At 43.8% G+C, this 18,486-nt stretch overlaps 1 protein-coding gene across 2 annotated transcripts; it reads left to right on the top strand.

Moving 5' to 3' along the window:
• Nucleotides 1-583: 583 nt before the first annotated feature.
• NSMCE4A (NSE4A component of SMC5/6 complex) lies at nucleotides 584-17,157 on the top strand. 2 transcript variants are annotated; one of them, XM_002756684.5, is made up of 11 exons: nucleotides 584-898; nucleotides 1,659-1,736; nucleotides 4,860-4,990; nucleotides 7,986-8,137; nucleotides 10,723-10,822; nucleotides 11,835-11,925; nucleotides 13,335-13,429; nucleotides 14,452-14,500; nucleotides 15,258-15,352; nucleotides 15,439-15,525; nucleotides 16,989-17,157. In XM_002756684.5, exons 1-10 carry the CDS (start codon nucleotides 613-615, stop codon nucleotides 15,511-15,513), a joined length of 1,152 nt encoding a protein of 383 aa, XP_002756730.1. In that variant the 5' UTR covers nucleotides 584-612; the 3' UTR covers nucleotides 15,514-15,525; nucleotides 16,989-17,157. The 2 variants fall into 2 exon arrangements, with proteins under 2 accessions (XP_002756730.1, XP_054099370.1); XM_054243395.2 differs by lacking the exons at nucleotides 13,335-13,429; nucleotides 14,452-14,500; nucleotides 15,258-15,352; nucleotides 15,439-15,525; nucleotides 16,989-17,157 and adding an exon at nucleotides 12,956-13,328 and having other exon boundaries at nucleotides 11,835-11,929.
• Nucleotides 17,158-18,486: the final 1,329 nt, after the last annotated feature.

Genomic DNA, 18,486 nt, shown 5'->3' with positions numbered 1-18,486 from the left:
TTTAGAAGGATGGTTAACAGTTTAACCTGTTAATATGTCTGTTCTGCCATACTTACAAAAAGTGGTATTGCCAGCTGCACATAAACATTTGATTCATCCACCGGCCCCCAACCCCAGCCATGATGGCAGGGAAACTAAAGTCACACGTGAGCAGCTGAGCACTTCTGGTCTCCACGTCCCGCGCTCATCCTGCTCCACAGCAGGAACCTTGCTCAACACACATGTCCCGCGTACCCATGCTGGTGCCAGGCTGTGGCTGTGTCCTGGGCAGGCAAAGGAACCCAGGGAAGATGCAGGTCCAGTGGAGTGGGAAAGGCGGGCAGAAAACCAAGATGCTCACGGCCCTGCAGTGTGGAGTAAGGGGGAGCTCATTGCACCTCTGTCAAGGGAACAAAGGATCCCCTCCAGGTCCCTCTAGTGCACCCAGCAGTTCCGGCAGGCGCCTTGGAAACCCGGCCGGGCCCGTAGGCGGCCTCCCGCCACAGGCGTCGCTGTGTGCTCGCGCGGGTCCCGGAGCCGCGTTCCGCTGGGAGCGGGCGCTCGCGCAGAGCAGGGGTTTCAGTTTCTGGCGCGAACTTCCGCCGTTCCGAAGTTGCACGGCGAATTGGCGCGATGTCTGGGGACAGCAGCGGCCGCGGGCCCGAGGGCCGAGGCCGGGGCCGCGACCCGCACCGGGATCGCACCCGCTCCCGCTCGCGGTCCCCGCTGTCGCCCGGGGCCCGCCGTGGCGCCGCGCCAGAGCGCAGGGAGGCCCCAGAACGCCCGAGCCTGGAGGACACAGAGCCGTCGGATTCCGATGACGAGATGATAGACCCGGCCAGCTTGGAGGCGGAGGCCGACCAAGGCCTGTGCCGCCAGATCCGCCATCAGTACCGGGCGCTCATCAACTCCGTTCAACGTAAGGCGGCGCCTCCGTGCTGTGCGGGCAGAGCCGCCGTCCCCACCCTGCGCCGGGCGCGGTGGGGACGACGCAGGAGGCAGATGCCGGGTGCAGGCCCCGCGTAGCGCGGGCGGAGACGCGCCGGGAGCAAGCCCTTCGCCGCATGCCGCACCTTAATTGTTGACACAGTGCTCCCACAGTTATGTGGCTGGAGCTGCGCAACCTGGGCGAGGGGCGCGCGGTTCCTGGAGTAACAGGCTGGGAAAGCTGGAGGCCAGAGCCGTTCGCGGACCCGCCGGAGCCCAGCCAGCCGATGGGGAGAGGCAGGACGCGGACTCTGCGTGCTTTGATTGCTCCCGGCGGTCCTCCGCCAGGGCTTCCGCTCCCGCAGCGGTAGCGGCGCGCGAAAGCTGTCAAATGCACGTTCTCGGACCCCACCGGGGGAATCCGATTCTCCGGGTGGACCCGCCCAACTGTGCAGTGGTTCTCAAGATGATGGTGGTGTTTGCAAAGTTTGAGAACCAGTCGGTTATGGAGCACTCAGAGGCTGCAGCCAAGTCCAGCCCTTTGGGTTAAGGTTTGAGGGGTCCAGGGTTTCCTTTTAAAATTCATGCTGCGTAAAGGGTAGAGTAGCCTTTCTCTTTTTTCGGGCCATTTTGGTTATAATTACTCGGCGCAGGGGCCACGGCTTGGCTTTACTGCTGTAGGTGATAACTTTGTCAATTGCTTATTAGTGAATACTGAGCTAGTTTCCCAAAGTTTGTATTTTTTTAAATAGAAAACCGGGAGGACATACTAAATGCCGGCGACAAATTAACAGAGGTCCTTGAAGAGGCCAACACTCTGTTTAATGAAGGTAATTTGTTATTTTATATATGATACTGTGTTTTATGATACTTTTAGTTAGTGTTACATAAGCACCAAATGATTGACATCAAACAATTCCCACATTTGCAATAGTGCTTTCTCAGTTTGGGAACCGTTTCATTTTAGCAATAATGCCATTTTTATTATGCACTTACCATATAATGAGGGCTTTCCATGAAATTCTGGGTGTGGGTTCCGCAGTCTGTCTTAAGCTCCCAGGTGATTCTGTTGCCTGTTCAGGTTTGAGAACTTTACACGCGTTACCTTTTATCTTTTTCTTGTGTTTACTGCTGTATCCCTAGTACACATTGGTTGAGTGGATGAATTAAAGAACTGAGCTCGCCTCTGACATCTTGTTTCTTTCCTGTCCCATTCTCAGTCTTGCCTTCCTCAACTCCTTGCAGTTGGTCCACGTGTAACCCCGTGGAGGTGGCAAGGCCTGCAAGTGGACCTACTGGTTTCCAGTCTGGGGTGCATGCGTATGCGTGTGTAGAGAGAGAAATCAGGTGCGTGTGTGTGTGAGAGAGAGAGAGATCCCAGGTGCGTATGTGTGTGTGTGTGAGAGAGAGAGAGATAAATCAGGTGCATGTGTGTGTGTGAGAGGAGAGAGAGAGATCCCAGGTGCGTGTGTTTGTGTGAGAGAGAGAAATCAGGTGCATGTGTGTGTGTGAGAGGAGAGAGAGAGATCCCAGGTGCATGTGTGTGTGTGTGAGAGCCCAGGTGCGTGTATGTGTGTGAGAGAGAGAGATCCCAGGTGCGTGTGCGTGTGTGTGTGTGAGAGATCCCAGGTGCGTGTGCGTGTGTGTGTGCGAGAGATCCCAGGTGCGTGCGTGTGTGTGTGAGAGAGATCCCAGGTGCGTGTGCGTGTGTGTGAGAGAGAGATCCCAGGTGCGTGTGCGTGTGTGTGTGTGAGAGAGATCCCAGGTGCGTGTGTGTGTGAGAGATCCCGCGTGTGTGTGTGAGAGAGATCCCAGGTGCGTGTGTGTGTGTGTGAGAGAGAGAGAGATCCTAGAGCCCTGAACTCTAGGCCATGGGTGCTTTAAAAAATAACCTTTGTTTGGATTGAAAGCAGTGGCAGTGGTATGGGTAGCAGCCATCTGCCTGCCCGGTGATAGAGCGGTACTCCCTGATGTGGATACTTAATCACAGAGCCATAGGACTGCTCCCCAGACCACTCTCCCCTCCAGGCCTCTCTGACAGGTTTGTGGAAACAGAAGGGGAGAATGCAGCCAATACGTTGTTTTTTTCTTTGGTATTTGAGATGGAGTCTGGCTCTGTCTCCCAGGCTAGAGTGCAGAGCGCCATCTGGACTCACTGCAACCTCCGCCTCCCAGGTACAAGTGATTCTCCTACCTCAGCCTCCCAAGTAGCTGGGATTATGGGTGCGCGCCACCACATCCAGCTAATTTTTGTATTTTTAGTAAAGAAGGGGTTTTGCCATGTGGGCCAGCCTGATCTTGAAATCCTGACCTCAGGTGATCCACCCGCCTCAGCCTCTCACAGTGCTGGGATTACAGGCATGAGCCGCAGCGCCTGGGCAGTTCTTTATATTCTTAAAGGACTGGAATGTTTATTTTTAGTCATTGCTGAGTATGACTCGTGCTTTAAATGTTGTCTCCTTTTATCACTTTATATATGCTCTCCAATTTCTGCCCTTCTTTGACCACAGCCTCCTTCCCATTCCCCATTAGTCTACCGATTTGCTAAGCCTCATCAAAGCCTTCAGGAACCAGGTCTTTCTCCTTCACCTGGTTAACTCCCTCCCCTGCCCTCTTAAGCTTTGTCTTCCTCTCGCAGCCGGACTCCCAGTCTCCTCACTGTTAGTCTTGACTTGACTCAGTTACTCCCCTGATATTTACTGTGCCTCTGGTCACTTCCTTATCCCCACATCATTTCACCCTTAGCTTTTCCGCTATTTAAAGCAATACTTTAGGGCAAAATTATTCACTTAGTTGGGCCCTAGGAGTTGCTCAGTGACATTTTTGGATTTGATGGTCTGAGTTTGTAAAACAGATGAAAGGAGAAGGGAGTGGGGCAGGTAGGCACAGGATGTTCGTGGGAGATGAAGGAAGAGGTCAACAAAAGGAAACAGTGGGGCCGAGGGGGTTGGCTTAATCAGACCCTGCGGGCAGCAGGGAGAATGTAAAGTAGTCCCGGAATACCTACAAAGAATCCTAAAGGAAGCCTCAGAGGGGTGTCGCTCTGTCAGCCAGGCTGGAGTGCAGTGGCATGATCTTGGCTCACTGCAACCTCTGCCTCCCAGGTTAAAGTGATTCTCCATCTTCAGCCTCACAAGTAACTGGGATTACGTGCGTGTACCACCATACCCAGCTAATTTTTGTATTTTTAGTAGAGACAGGGTTTTACCATGTTGCCCAGGCTAGTCTCAAACTTCTGAACTCAAAGTAGTGTGCCTGCCTCAGCCTCCCAAAGTGCAGGGATTACAGGCGTGAGCTGCTGTGCCTGGCCTGTTCCTCCTTTCATTTAAATCTTTTTCCATAGCTTATCTTAAATCCCATGTCCTCTCTCAAGCCTTTTTTGAGCATCCATCCTTAGAGGTCACTATCTGCTGCCTGTAGACTGTTGATTTGGGTGGCTTTGCTGGGTTGCCTCTGAAGCCATAGAGAGGCATGAACCTCCTGGTGCCAGCCCGGCACATGCCATGATTTTGGTTGAGGCTTCTTAGCAACTTACCTATTGCTATTCACAAACCACCACACCAAGCACAGGGCCCGACATGGAGTGGGCATTTGATTTTCCTTATGTCGGCACACATGATGATCATGACTAGGATGAGTCAGGGAAAAGTGAGAATTAGATGTGAAAGGGGTTTTGCTCAACTGGAGTTATTTAAGAGATTGTGATTCAGCCAACAGGAGTAGGGGAACTAGAGAGAAAGCTGGCTTTTAGGAAGATGGGTCAGCTTTGATGAGAGATTTTGGTGAGTTGGGCAGGGGAACAGGTTTTAGAAGGATGGGTCAGTTGCCTATTGGGATTTTTTTTTTTTTTTTGGTCCAGTGGGAAATCCTGGTAAGTAGTTGCAAATGTAGGGAAAATATCTATGGTTAATGTATATTTTGTAATGTGAATATTTTCTTTCTTTTTTTAATAGTGTCCCGAGCAAGAGAAGCAGTCCTGGATGCCCACTTTCTTGTTTTGGCTTCAGATTTGGGCAAAGAGAAAGCAAAGCAGCTGCGCTCAGACCTGAGCTCGTTTGATATGTTAAGATATGTTGAGACTCTAGTAAGTTCAAAGCTATAGACTCTGAATAAAAAATGTTTTGTCATATATTGTATAATTATTTAAATGATCTTACTTCATCCTTCTTTTTTGGTCTCAGATTCCTCCAGAGAGATCTTACTAAATTAAACAGATGAAAGTAGAGCTATGTGGGAGAATTTAGGGTGGGGGCTTAGAGCAGTTTGAAAATCCTGTTGTGTTCTGTCTTAAGATGCTGGGTGCGGTGGTCATTTGCCATGGCCGTTTTCCCTCTGTTCACTCGTGTTTTAGATCATCCTCAGTGACCAGAGACCTTTGTCCTGGGCTGGGCAGAAGCCCCTCTGAGATGGCAGGGCCCAGCTGGAGTTGAGTTAGGCCTGGCGAGAGGGCATGTTTGGTCTGTCTTTAGAATATTTCAGAACCATATGAATATGATTGGGTTTTGCTTTTTGTGGTTTTATGTTTTATTCACCTTTCTTTGCCTCTTGACAAGTTTAAACAGTTGTTACCTGCAATTCCAGAACTATTCCTTAATGAATTTACCAAAGAAAGAAAAAGCACACAGAGACTGACCGTGGATCTTACTTTGTTGTCTTTTAAAAAAATTCTATTCTGGCCAAATGCAGTGGCTTATGCCTGTAATCCCAGCACTTTGGAAAGCTGAGGCTGGTGGATCACCTGAGGTCAGGAGTTTGAGACCAGCCTGGCAAACTTGGTGAAACTCCATCTCTACTAAAAATACAAAAATTAGCCGGGTACGATGGCGGGCTCCTGTAATCTCAGCTGCTCGGGAGGCTGAGGCAGGAGAATCCCTTGAACCCATGAGGCGGAGGTTGCAGTGAGCCAAGATCTCACCTCTGCGCTCTAGTCTGGGCTACTGAGCAAGACTCTGCGACAAAAAAATAAATAAATAATTCGCTTCTGAGCCAACCTCAGATAATGTAATGTGAATATACATTACCCATAGATGTTTTCCTGGCACACATAGCTGCACCTCAGCATGAACATTGCCTTTGCATTTCTAACTGGATGTTTATGTTAAATGTTTTTAAAAATAATTTAGTACTATTCGATCTGACCAGATGAAGTAATTCTTTCATAAAGGCATGAGGCACAAGATTATTTCCAGTTCGTCTTTCAAACCTTTTTTTTTTTTCTTAGTGTTTTATAATTGTGAAGCATAATGCACTTAGGAAAATGCATTCTAATATACGGGTCAATAAAGTAACCATATAATGGGTATTTCTTTAAAAATTACTTTATCTGGTTAAGCTCTGTACTTTAAATAACCTATCAAAACAAATTCTAGAAGTCTTAAAGCATAATACATAAAACCTTAAATTTTTTTTTTTTTTTTTTTGAGACTGAGTTTCGCTCTTGTTACCCAGGCTGGAGTGCAATGGCGCGATCTCGGCTCGCTGCAGCCTCTGCCTCCTGGGTTCAGGCAATTCTCCTGCCTCAGCCTCCCGAGTAGTTGGGACTACAGGTGCACGCCACCATGCCGATAATTTTTCATATTTTTAGTAGAGACGGGGTTTCACCATGTTGACCAGGATGGTCTCGATCTCTTGACCTCATGATCCACCAGCCTTGGCCTCCCAAAGTGCTGGGAGCCACTGCGCCCGGCCCCAAACCTTAAATTAATAGTTGTCCAGTCTCGGTGGAGAAGACTTTCCTATGTATAACATCAAATATAGACACTATGAGGAAAGATGGGTGGATCTGTCTGTCAGCTGAGCAGACCAAAACTGTCATGTCTGCCTCCTCGGGTGCAGTGGGAGAACAGGCAGCAAGGGAGCGGAGAAAAGCTGACCGCAGTGCTCTGACCAGCCCCTTGGAGGCTTTCTTCTTTTTCAAGTCTGGTTGCCTTGAATAGGGTTAAGCTCCCTGAGGGTTTTGTGATTATTGTTTATATATGATATTGCCATCGTAATTGGATAACTTCTAGGCATTTCACAGCATAATGTAATAAAAGTGTACTTTCATAAAAGCAAATTCAATATAACACATTTTCTGTAAGATAGTTTGAGATGAGAGAATTATTTGACTTCTGCCAACTCTTCCCAGGAAGGCAATTTTAGGATGAGCCATTCTCTCAGAGGTGCTGGGCCACTGCTCTCTGGATATACTGAGATACAAGCTGAATAGAGATTTGTAGGAGGTTGGCTAAAAATTAAAATCTGAACACCAGCTGAACTTCCCTGTGCTATCTTGAAACTTTGATGTGAGATTTAATTGTATATTTTTATGCTAGTGCAGCTTTGCTGATACATGAACTATTTGTGACACAGAAATTCCCGGGGAGGCCCGGCGTGGTGGCTCATGCCTGTAATCCCAGCACTTTGGGAGGCCAAGGTGGGTGGATCATGAGGTCAGGAGTTGGAGACCAGCCTGGCCAACCTGGCCGACCTGGTGAAATCCAGTCTCTACTAAAAATACAAAAAGCCAGGCGCAGTGGCAGGCACCTGTAATCCCAGCTACTTGGGAGGCTGAAGCAGGAAAATCGCTTGAACCCAGGAGGTGGAGTTTGCAGTGAACTGAGATCATGCCATTGCACTCTAGCCTGGGCAAAAGAGTAATACTCTGTGTCTCAAAAAAAAAAAAAAAAAAAAAAAAAAATTCTCAGGGGGCTGAGTTCTGGCATACCTAAATCCCTCTGGTTGCCAGTGGGCTAGAGCAGGGTTTCTCAGCACTGGCACTAATTGTCTCCAGGTATTGCCAAAATACCCGGGGGAGCAAGTATACCCAGGTTGAGAACCACTGGTCTAAATTGTTTCACTTTCTCACCCAAAGATTTTAAGTACATTGAGGAATATTTTCTGCCAAAAAGAAGGTAGCTTTGAAAATTGGATTTTAACTCCAAAGTTATTGTAAAATAAGAAATTTAGCCAACATGTTAAGAGCCTGAAAGCAGGCTTTGCATCTGGCCTCTTAAAGGTTGAGTGATGCAGATTATTGGATGTGGACAATGATTGCTTGTGGTTTAACTGGGGTTTTTTGTTTTCCTTCATTTTTGTAGCTGACACATATGGGTGTAAATCCGCTAGAAGCTGAAGAACTCATCCGTGATGAAGATAGTTCTGATTTTGAATTCATAGTCTATGACTCCTGGAAAATATCAGGCAAAACAGCAGAAAACACCTTTAATAAAACCCATACATTCCACTTTCTGTAAGATTATTTTAAAAATCCAACAGACCAGCCATTTGTGAAACTTAAATTATGTTTTCTTGTAGGGACAAAGATTATTTGGTCTTGTAGAGGTGACAGTCTCTTTATTTGGAGACTTTCAAAACTGATGTAAAAGTTCATAAACACTAGGCTGGGCATGGTGGCTCATGCTTAAAATCCCAGCATTTTGGGAGGTGGAGGCAGGTAGATCATCTAGGCTTAGGAGTTCAAGACCAGCCTGGGCAACATGCTGAGAACCTATGCTCTACCAAAAATATAAAAAATTCGCCTGCTGTGGTCCCAGCTGCTTGGGAGGCTGAGGTGGGAGGATCACTTGAGCCTGGGAGGCAGAAGTTGCATTGAGCCGAGATCATGCCACTGCACTCTGTCCTGGGTGACACAGTGAGACCCTATCTCAACAAAAGTCCATATAAACTCTAGATGTGGATGGAACCTTAAAGGATCTCTCATTCCGCTTTAGCAGGAAAGCTCAGAACCTCTTTACCAGTGCTGTCTCCTGGCTCCTTTGCTTCTAAGCTCATGAAACTCGGTTTATCATCTTCGAAATCCTTATCTTATGATGGGATTTCTTATCAGTAGGAGGATCCTACCTTGTTGGATGACCACTCACCTATATTTGAAGATTCCTTGTCACTGCCACATGACTGCCCAGTTCATTTTTTAGATAAAGCTCATATTTAAAAAAAAAGATTTCAGCCGGGCACGGTGGCTCACGCCTGTAATCCCAGCACTTTGGGAGGCTGAGGCAGGTGGATCATGAGGTCAAGAGATCAAGACCATTCTGGTCAACATGGTGAAACCACGTCTCTACTAAAAATACAAAAAATTAGCTGGGCACGGTGGCGCGTGCCTGTAATCCCAGCTACGCAGGAGGCTGAGGCAGGAGAATTGCCTGAACCTAGGAGGCGGAGGTTGCGGTGAGCCAAGATCGCGCCATTGCACTCCAGCCTGGGTAACAAGAGCGAAACTCCATCTCAAAAAAAAGAAAGAAAAAAAAAAAGATTTCTTGGACAGGTGCGGTGGCTCATGCCTGTAATCCCAGCACTTTGGGAGGCTGAGGTCGGTGGATCAGGAGATTGAGACCATCCAGGCTAACCCAGCGAACCCCTGTTTCTACTAAAAATACAAAAAAATTAGCTGGACGTGGCGGTGTTTGCCTGTGGTCCCAGCAACTCGGGAGGCTGAGGCAGGAGAATCGCTTGAACCTGGGAAGCAGAGGTTGCAGTGAGCTGATAATCACACCTCTGCACTCCAGCCTGGGTGACAGAGAGAGATTTCTCTAAAAAAGAAAAAAAATTTCTTTCATATTCAAATGAAATTGGCTTCTGTTTCAACTTCCCAGCTTGGTCCTATGGAGAAACCAAAAACAGCTCTTACTGGTTCTTCTCTAACCGGACCTTCAAGCTTATTTGTTTTGTTGCCCAGCAAGTGCTTTCTCTAGGGTAGCCATCTGGCTTCTTCAGTCCTTTCTTCTTTAAGTGGTATAGCTCCTGGGCATTTGTCTTTTCTAATTCACCTTTTTTTTTTAATTCATCCTTTTAAAAACCTTTGATATTGCTAGCGGCTCAGGTAGAAGGCTTTGGAGATGACAGCGCAGTAGTGTCGTTTGGGGTCTGGCATCTATTTTTAGGAAGACTTCAGGTAACTCAGGTGCCCAGAGCCATTTGTATACATTCTGTTTAGTAGAATATACACCACACTTTATCATAGGATTAAATCTAAAGCCTCGTTTTTTGCTATTGCACTAAACTCATAAATCCTAGGCTCTAAAGATAAAGTCTTCAGCCTTGTCTCATCATTCAGCCCAATTTCCAGCCACAATGAAGTACTTTAAACTGTGTCTTTCTACTTGCTGTTCTCTTGGTCTCCAGTTCCTTTTAATCTTTTCCATCCAGTAAAGTTTATCTCACAGGCCCCAACTTGGAAGCCTCCAGCAACTTCTCCAGACAGAGGTGTTATCAGCATAGGATCCGATTTCCCACATCACTCCCATGTCTGGGTAGATATCTCTGCCCAGGTATTCTCATAGCACTTGAGCAGTACTCTCTAAGCATCCAGGATCTCTACCATGTTATTTGATTGACTGATTGATTGAGGGATACTGCTCCTTGTTATGTTGAAATGGACCTATATGCATAATGTATCTGTCCATCTACATCATATCCATTCATCTCAAGTGGGACCACATGAGCCTGTATTCTTGGGGCTTTCGCCTCCACACGATACATCTGTTCCTGTAGCCCAAGTCTGTATTAGGGCTTTTAGGTTAGGTGGGAAGACATCACAGGCACATTGACTGGCTTACTGTGCAGGGCAATATGAAGGTGTCTGAGGAGGTATCTGTGGTTGAGTAAAGCTCCTAGGAGTTTTGTAGAAATACAAATAAGTCAGAAAGGATGTCATAAACCTTACCAAGAGTCTTGGTCTGATGTCAGCTTATATATATATATATATCACTGATGCCTGGTCTGAATTTGACTATACCATGCAAACTAGTTGTAATTAGTGAAATTAGTTTGTTAAACAACAGGCAAAAAAAGGCATGAAAGCATATTTTTCATTAGGTTGGGTTCAATATATGGAGAGTTCCCTGCGCCAAAGCCACGAGTTGATCGTCCAAGAAGAGTTCCTGCAGTCCGAGAGGAGAGGGCAATGCCCGCCCAGGTTTGTTTGTTTTAAAATGTTGCTTTTTAAAAAAACACCTAGAAGTTAAAATAGCTGTTAAAATAATGTGCATGCAAGTTGGCCATTTTTTCTAAGCTTTTGGGTCTGGAGCCAGGTTTTGTCACTTAAATGTTTATCATTTTATTTAAGCCATTAAGCATTTTATTGGATTGGTTGCTTGTCTTTGTTTAAACTAATTTCTGTAGTTTTCATCAGTTCTAAGCCAGGGTTTCTCTCCCTCAGCGCCGTCAATATTTAGGGCTGGATAATTCTTGGTTTTGGGAGCTGTCGTGTGCATTATAGGGTGTTTAGCAGCACCCCTGGCCTCTACCTACTGTATGTCAGTAGCCCACCCCCACCCCCCAATTATGACAACCAAAAATGTCTACATATGACAACTCATGTCCCCTGGGGACAGGGGGAAAGTCACGCCCACTTGAGAACTACTGTTTCTAAACTGCCCTTTTGTATTTTGCTATTTTATGTTCAACCTGAAAATAGTTGATTTTGTAATGTTACTCTTCTATTAGTAACTTGAAACTAGAAAGTCTGTATTTTTTTAAATGATATATGTTAAGATGGGGATATAAACTGCTAGCAATCCCCAGCAGAAGACATTTAGACTGGGCACAGTGGCTCATGCCTGTAATCCAGGTGCTTTGGGGAGGCTGAGGCAGGAGGATCACTTGAGACCAGAAGTTTGAGACCAGCCTGAGCAACATAGCAAGACCCCATATCTAATTAGACAAAGTAGCATGAATTAAAAAAAAAAATAGCCAGGTGTAGTGGTGCACACTTCTAGCTGCTACTCAGGAAGCTGAGTTGGTAGGATCGTTTGAGCACAGGAGTCTGAGGTGACAGTGAGCTGAGATTGTGCCACTGAACTCTAGCCTGGGTGGCAAAGCAGAAACCCTGTCTCAATTTAAAAGTGTGGGTGTGCAAGAGAGAAGAAAAGGTTGTTAATAGGCCAGTAAGTCAGCCGTCAGCTTGATAATCACTTTAATTTTTTCAGTTAAGCAGAATGGAAGAATCTCACCAAGAAGCAACAGAGAAAGAAGTAGAAAGAATCTTGGGATTATTGCAGACATATTTTCGAGAAGATCGTAAGTGTAACACCAAATTCAAAGTGGATTTATCTGTCCAATGAGGATACTTGTGTTGAAAAGGCAATTTCAGCTGTATGTAATGTTTGAAGCATTTTGATAACTTCTTGGCATATACATTTAATGAGGATTCTTCTCTCCTTTTGAAATTTCATGTGAGAACTTCAAAGTTAACTTTTTATTTTTATCTTTAAAAGATGGGGATTTTTTTGTTACAAAATGAAATATGCCATTCAAGTAAGAAGTGTCAAAAGTACCTATTCCACCTCATTATAAAATGCAGGGTCTATATTTTCAAATTATTTTGTTTATCAGTCCTATCTACCTAAATAGTTTTTGTTTTTCTTTTTTTCCAAGCTAATCATAATATGAACATTCTCCTGTGAAGTGACTTTTCCATGTGGACATTCTTCCATATTATTACATACAGATCTCCCTTATTTTGCTCACTGATTCCCACTATATGGCTGTACTATAAATATATTTAACAGATCCTCCATTAATGGATAATTAATTTTTTTTTTTTTTTGAGACAGAGTCTCACTCTGTTGCCCAGGCTGGAGCACTGTGGCACCATCTCGGCTCACTGCAGCCTTCACTTCCCAGGTTCAAGCGATTCTTCTGCCTTAGCCCCCGGAGTAGCTGGGATTACAGGCACACGCCACCACGTCTGGCTAATTTTTTTGTGTGTGTATTTTTAGTAGAGACGGGGTTTCGCCATGTTGGCCAAGCTGGTCTCAAACTCCTGACCTCAGGTGATCTGTTAGCATCAACCTTCCAAAGTGCTGGGATTTTAGGCGTGAGCACCATACCCAGTTGGATGATTAAGTTCTTTATAGCATTTTACTCTTCTGTGAATTGCTGAAGTAAAAGATCTTAGTATGTAATTTTGTGCACTTATGCTTGTATTTCTGCAGGACAGCCTTTTAGAGGTGGCTTCCAGGTAAGTGGGCATACATGATTTTAGAAGAGATGCCATACTGACCCCCAGAAGGATTGGACTGATATACATTCTTTTTTTTTTTTTGAGACAGAGTCTCACTCTGTCGCCCAGGCTGAAGTGCAGTGGCACAATCTTGGCTAACCGCAGCCTCCACCTCCTGGGTTCAGGCAATTCTCCTGCCTCAGCCTCCTGAGTAGCTAGGATTACAGGCACGTGCCACCACGCCCAGCTAATTTTTGTATTTTTAGTAGAGACAGGGTTTCACCATGTTGGTCAGGCTGGTCTTGAACTCCTTGGCCTCCCAAAATGCTGAGATTACAGGCATGAGCCACGGTGCCCAGCCTGGATTGATAGACATTCTTGCATCAGGATGAGTACTCGTCTTTTCTTTGTCTGTCTGGCTAATGCTAGAGAGTACTGATATTATTGATTAGCAGAAATTAATTTTTTTTCTTTTTGTCTGTAGCTGATACCCCAATTTCCTTCTTTGACTTTGTGGTTGATCCACATTCTTTCCCCCGGACAGTGGAAAACATCTTTCATGTTTCCTTCATTATACGGGTAAGATTAAAGATTATTTTTTGATTGCTTTTATATGCTTTTAAAAGGATACAGAAGAAAAGCTGTAGAAGGGAGCTGGCAAAGGTATCTGTGTACACTGGCCAGTGTATGTTTCAGACCCATTGTAGCAAAATATTAATCTTGGCATATTAGGTAGAAGAAACTACCTAAAATTTTATGTGCTTGCTTTTATGTTTTAGACATTATTTAGAGAAAGAATTGGAAAAATTTGAATGCAATTGTAGATTAGATGACAGAATGGTAAAACTGTTAAATTTCCTGATTTTGATAACTGTCATATTGTATAAGAGAATATCCTTCTTCTCAAGAAATAGTCACTGAAAGATTAGGGAAAAGGAGCAGGCCACCTATCATTCTCACTTCATTCTTCAATAATAATATGTAGAGTGATAAAGTAAATGTGGTAACTGACACTTTAACGACTGATGAATATGGGTAAAGGCCATATGGCACATGTTTATGGTAGTCTTATAACCCTTTAAGTCTGAAATTATTTCAAAATTGGTTTAAAAAAAACTCTACTTAGAAATGTACCATGGAAATTTGCTTTAGACTGTCTTTAATCTTACTTCAGGTTGCATTCCCACATATAAGATGAATTTGATATTAACCTCAGAGAAAAGCTTGTGTCAACCGAAGTATTTTCTCAGAAATGATAACAAAGGCATATTTTGCCAGTGGTCCCAGTGACAGAATTATGCAGAATAAAATGTGGAGTATTCCAAAATACATATAAATCAGTTAAAGAGACAAGATGAATTTCACTTAAGAGATTCTCAGGATGAATGCTGTGTCTGAGTAAAAGAGCTGATTAGAGACCCAAAAGATACCCTGTGTAAACAAAAGATATCAGAGAAGTCTTATCTATCGTCACCTTATTATTGATACGGTATAATTTGATTCTCTAAGATACTGGGTTTTCTGAGTAGTTGTTTTCATCTAGTGGTTATAGATTTGAGTCTACATTTTTGTCTTCTCCTAAAATCATGTTTTCACTTTAGGATGGTTTTGCAAGAATAAGACTTGACCAAGACCGACTACCAATAATAGGTAAATGATACTATCTTCGGAAAAATTAATTTCAGAGAAAATACATTTGTTAGTAGAATTTAAGTAATGTATTTTACTAAATGTAAATGCATTTTCACTGTAGATTAACTTTTACAATGTTGTATCTTGCTCAATTACCTGAAGATACTGAAAACATGGTCAGTGTCTAAAATTTTGATGGATTCATCTGTATCACTGATTCAGCATCTGCTGTAAATATTAGCAAAGAAATGATACAATTTCACTCAGATTTTAATTTAGAAAGTTGGTGATTGCAGTCATTTTTGTAGTATCCCTCTTTCTAATCATGTGTTGTCAGATGCCAGCACCTTCTTTTCTCCTTGAGGTTCTAGGAATCTTTTATTCTTACGTGAATAATTTCACTCTCCATTCTTATGTCCTCCTCCTAAGGTCTCCTGTGGAGAGTGAATACTTCCATCACACTTGACTTTCAATGTTCTCAGTGTCCTATTGGACTCACTAGGACTTAGCTCTCTGTGTCACACACACATAGATATGCAGATTTTCAAATGTCTGGAATGTGTTACTCTAGTATCTGTTTCTTTTAAATGGAAACAGATGGGATTACTGGCTTCTGTAATAATACTGCAGCAGCTCCATAATGCATGAAATCCTAAAAAGTATGTACTCTTACAAGTATCTTTTCAATACAGGTACCGTTGCTATTACTCATCGGTTTCTGTTTAGATTACCTGTTCCAATTTGATAACCTTTGAAAAATTTGTCTTTCAAACAGAGCCTGTTAATATTAATGAAGAAAATGAGGGATTTGAACAAAACACACAAGTTAGGAATCAAGGAATTATAGCTTTGAGTTATCGTGACTGGGAGGTAAAGCTTTGTTGCCCCTGCATAGTTCTGACTCTGATTTCACTTGCAGTAAACTCAGTGCCTAAATGTTCTTTGTTGTCTGCCAGGAGATTGTGAAGACCTTTGAGATTTCAGAGCCTGTGATTACTCCAAGTCAGAAGCAGCAGAGGCTAAGTGCTTGATGCTCGCTGAAGGTAACATTTTTAATGGGATGGCTACAAAGTTTTATTAATGTTTATTTGGCAATCCAAACTATTCTTTTTCCCTGTTCCAGGGAAATTTTGATTTTTGCCTCCCTCTAGTGCCCTATTCTTAGAACTGTGTGTAACAGGTGAGAAAGGCATAGTGATTCTACTTTCCCTTTTCTGGATTAATGACAATGGTGCGGTTAAGATTTGCAGCTGAGGCTGGGCGTGGTGGCTTGTGCCTGTAATCCCAAGGCTGAGGCAGATGGATCACGAGGTCAGGAGATTGAGACCATCCTGACCAACATGGTGAAACCCTGTCTCTACTCAAAATACAAAAATTAGCTGGGCATGGTGGCGTGTGCCAGTAATCCCAGCCACTCAGAAGGCTGAAGCAGGACAATTGCTTGAATCCAGGAGGCAGAGGTTGCAGTGAGCTGAGATCATGCCACCGTGACAGAGCAAGGCTCCATCTCAAAAAAAAAAGAGAAAGATTTGCAGCTGAAAGAGGCAGTACAGGATTGTTCTTGGTTTGGTGGAGTTTCTTTTTTTTTTTTAGTAAAAAATAGAAAAAAGATCTCACTATATTGCCCAGGCTGGTCTCAAACTCCTGGGCTCAAGGGATGCTCCCACCTCAGCTTCCCAAAGTGCTGGGATTATGTATGAGCCACTGCACCCAGCTTCTTCCCCGCCCCCCCACCAACAAACTGGTAAATTAGCCAAGTGAAATGTTGAATTCTCCAATCCATGTTGTTGGTCACTGTCCCATTAGATTTGCTTATTTTGCAAGTACAAAGCAGAAAAGGAGGATTAAGATAGAATTACCTTAGAATAATATTGGTAAATTGGTATTTCTGAAATTTGTATTAGGCTATGAAAGAATTATTCATTTATATGAAGGGTAACATTTCTAGAAAGAAATCTTAATAATGGTCTGCCATTTTGTAGTGCAGACAGTTGTGGATGGGAATCAGAAGACCTAGATTCTATTGGCTTCGACCCTTACTTTATTTATTTTTGCCCCTTACTTTAAAACTGTGGGCAAGTCGCTTAATCTCACCCAACTTCATTTTTTTAAAATCTATAAATACATGTATAAAATAGGAAGATTTTTAAGTTAGATCATTGCTAAGGATTTTTTCGAGCTCAAATTTTCTGATTTTGAGCATCAAAATAAACTTTTTAGTACTCAATGTAGACACTTAATATGTGCTTCAATTATCTGAAATACTTTTGTTCCAAGATAATTTACTTCTGTAAAAATATTTTAAATGAAAGAAGTGAATAAATGTAAAATATATATATACATACATACATACATACATACATACATACATACATATATGATGTGGATTTCCCTGGGCCCTGCTCACTGAGGAAGGCTAGTTGTTGGATTTCATTTAGGTATGTTATACGAACTTTTGGTTTGTTACTTATAAACTGTTAACCAGATATTTCCCCCCCTTTTTTAGGACTCAGATGGATAGTGAAGTCCAGAAAGGAAAGCGGCACATATTGTATATATTGTATGATTCAACATTTTAAAAGGCAGATTGTTTTTAGTAAAATGTGGCTTTTGATAGTTAATACATTTGTCATGATTGTCTTTGATTAAAGGAAACTCACTGCCATATTCACAAATAATTGTAGTTACTCTTTATTTTCTCGTCATGGGAGAGGGTCTCCTTTGTCTAACCCTGTCCCAATGAAAGTTTTACTTAGGTCATTAATGCCCTTTGGACCATTATGATTCCTTTCACTTCTTTTTGCCACGAAGTTAGCTAGTCAAGTCAACAAATGGGTTATACCATATGAAACTGTTGTTTTCATAGGTAAAACATGGTCAAATATGAGCAATTTCCCATGATTCAGCCTCTGATTTACACATAAGAAGCTATTAAATCCTCTGGCAAGCCAGGCCAGACTACTCTCCCCAGCAAAACCAGCCCTTGTTCCTTCTTGCCAGCATGCTGCTCTGTGCTTCTCATCTCTGCTGGGCTTTCAAGTCTAGTCAGTTTCTTCTCCCCCCGGTGCCCACTTTTCTATTTTATTTTTTCTTGCTGCTTCCCTCTGGCATCAGGAGTGGAGGTGTGTCTTCTGTGGAAGACTCTGGGCTCTAGTGCTTCCTGCCTCCTAGGGGAGTCTGCTTGCTCTCTGTCATCCCCTTGACCTGTATCTGGAGTTTTCCCTTCAATCAACCTTCAATCATCTCTCATTTAAAAAATAATGACCCTCTTCAAGCTGCTATCCTATCACCTCTTTTTTTTTTTGAGATGAAGTTTCACTCTGATTGCCCAGGCTGGAGTGCAATGGCCTGGTCTCAGCTCACTGCAACCTCCACCTCCTGGGTGCAAGCGATTCTCCTGTCTCATCCTCTTAAGTAGCTGGTATTATAGGTGCCTGCCACCACACCCAGCTAATTTTTTTTTTTGTATTTTTAGTAGGGATGGGTTTTAACCATGTTGGTCGGGCTGGTCTCTTAAGTCCTGACCTCAAGCAATCCACCTGCCTTGGCTTCCCAAAGTTCTGAGATTATAGGCATGAGCCACTGTACCCGGTCCCCTATCACCTCTTTAATGAGAGTCACTTGCTGTCTCCTCTCGTGTCAGTCCATGGCAATGTGGCACCTCCTTTCCTGCTAATTTACTGAGACTGTTTTATGCCAGATTTCCTAATTCCTTTCCAAATTGTTAATGCCAGTGGATACATGGCTGTGCACTTGACAGTTGGAGATTGATGCCTTGAAAATTGTGTATCCTTGATGTCTGTTGCTTTCCCGGTTCCCCTTTCATAGTCGCTGTCATCATTTATGTTTCATTCATTCATTCATTTGAGACAGAGTCTCCCTCTGTCACCAGGCTGGAGTGAAGTGGCCTGATCTCGGCTCATTGCAACCTCTGCCTCCCGGGTTCAAGCGATTCTCCTGCCTCAGCTTCCCAAGTAGCTGGGACTACAGGCGCACACCACCTT

The sequence above is a fragment of the Callithrix jacchus genome, chromosome 12 (genome assembly GCF_049354715.1).
Source record: "Callithrix jacchus isolate 240 chromosome 12, calJac240_pri, whole genome shotgun sequence".
Classification (NCBI taxonomy): Eukaryota; Metazoa; Chordata; class Mammalia; order Primates; family Cebidae; genus Callithrix; species Callithrix jacchus.
Note: the sequence above shows the minus strand (reverse complement) of the source record. Positions and strands in the feature narration are given on the sequence as shown.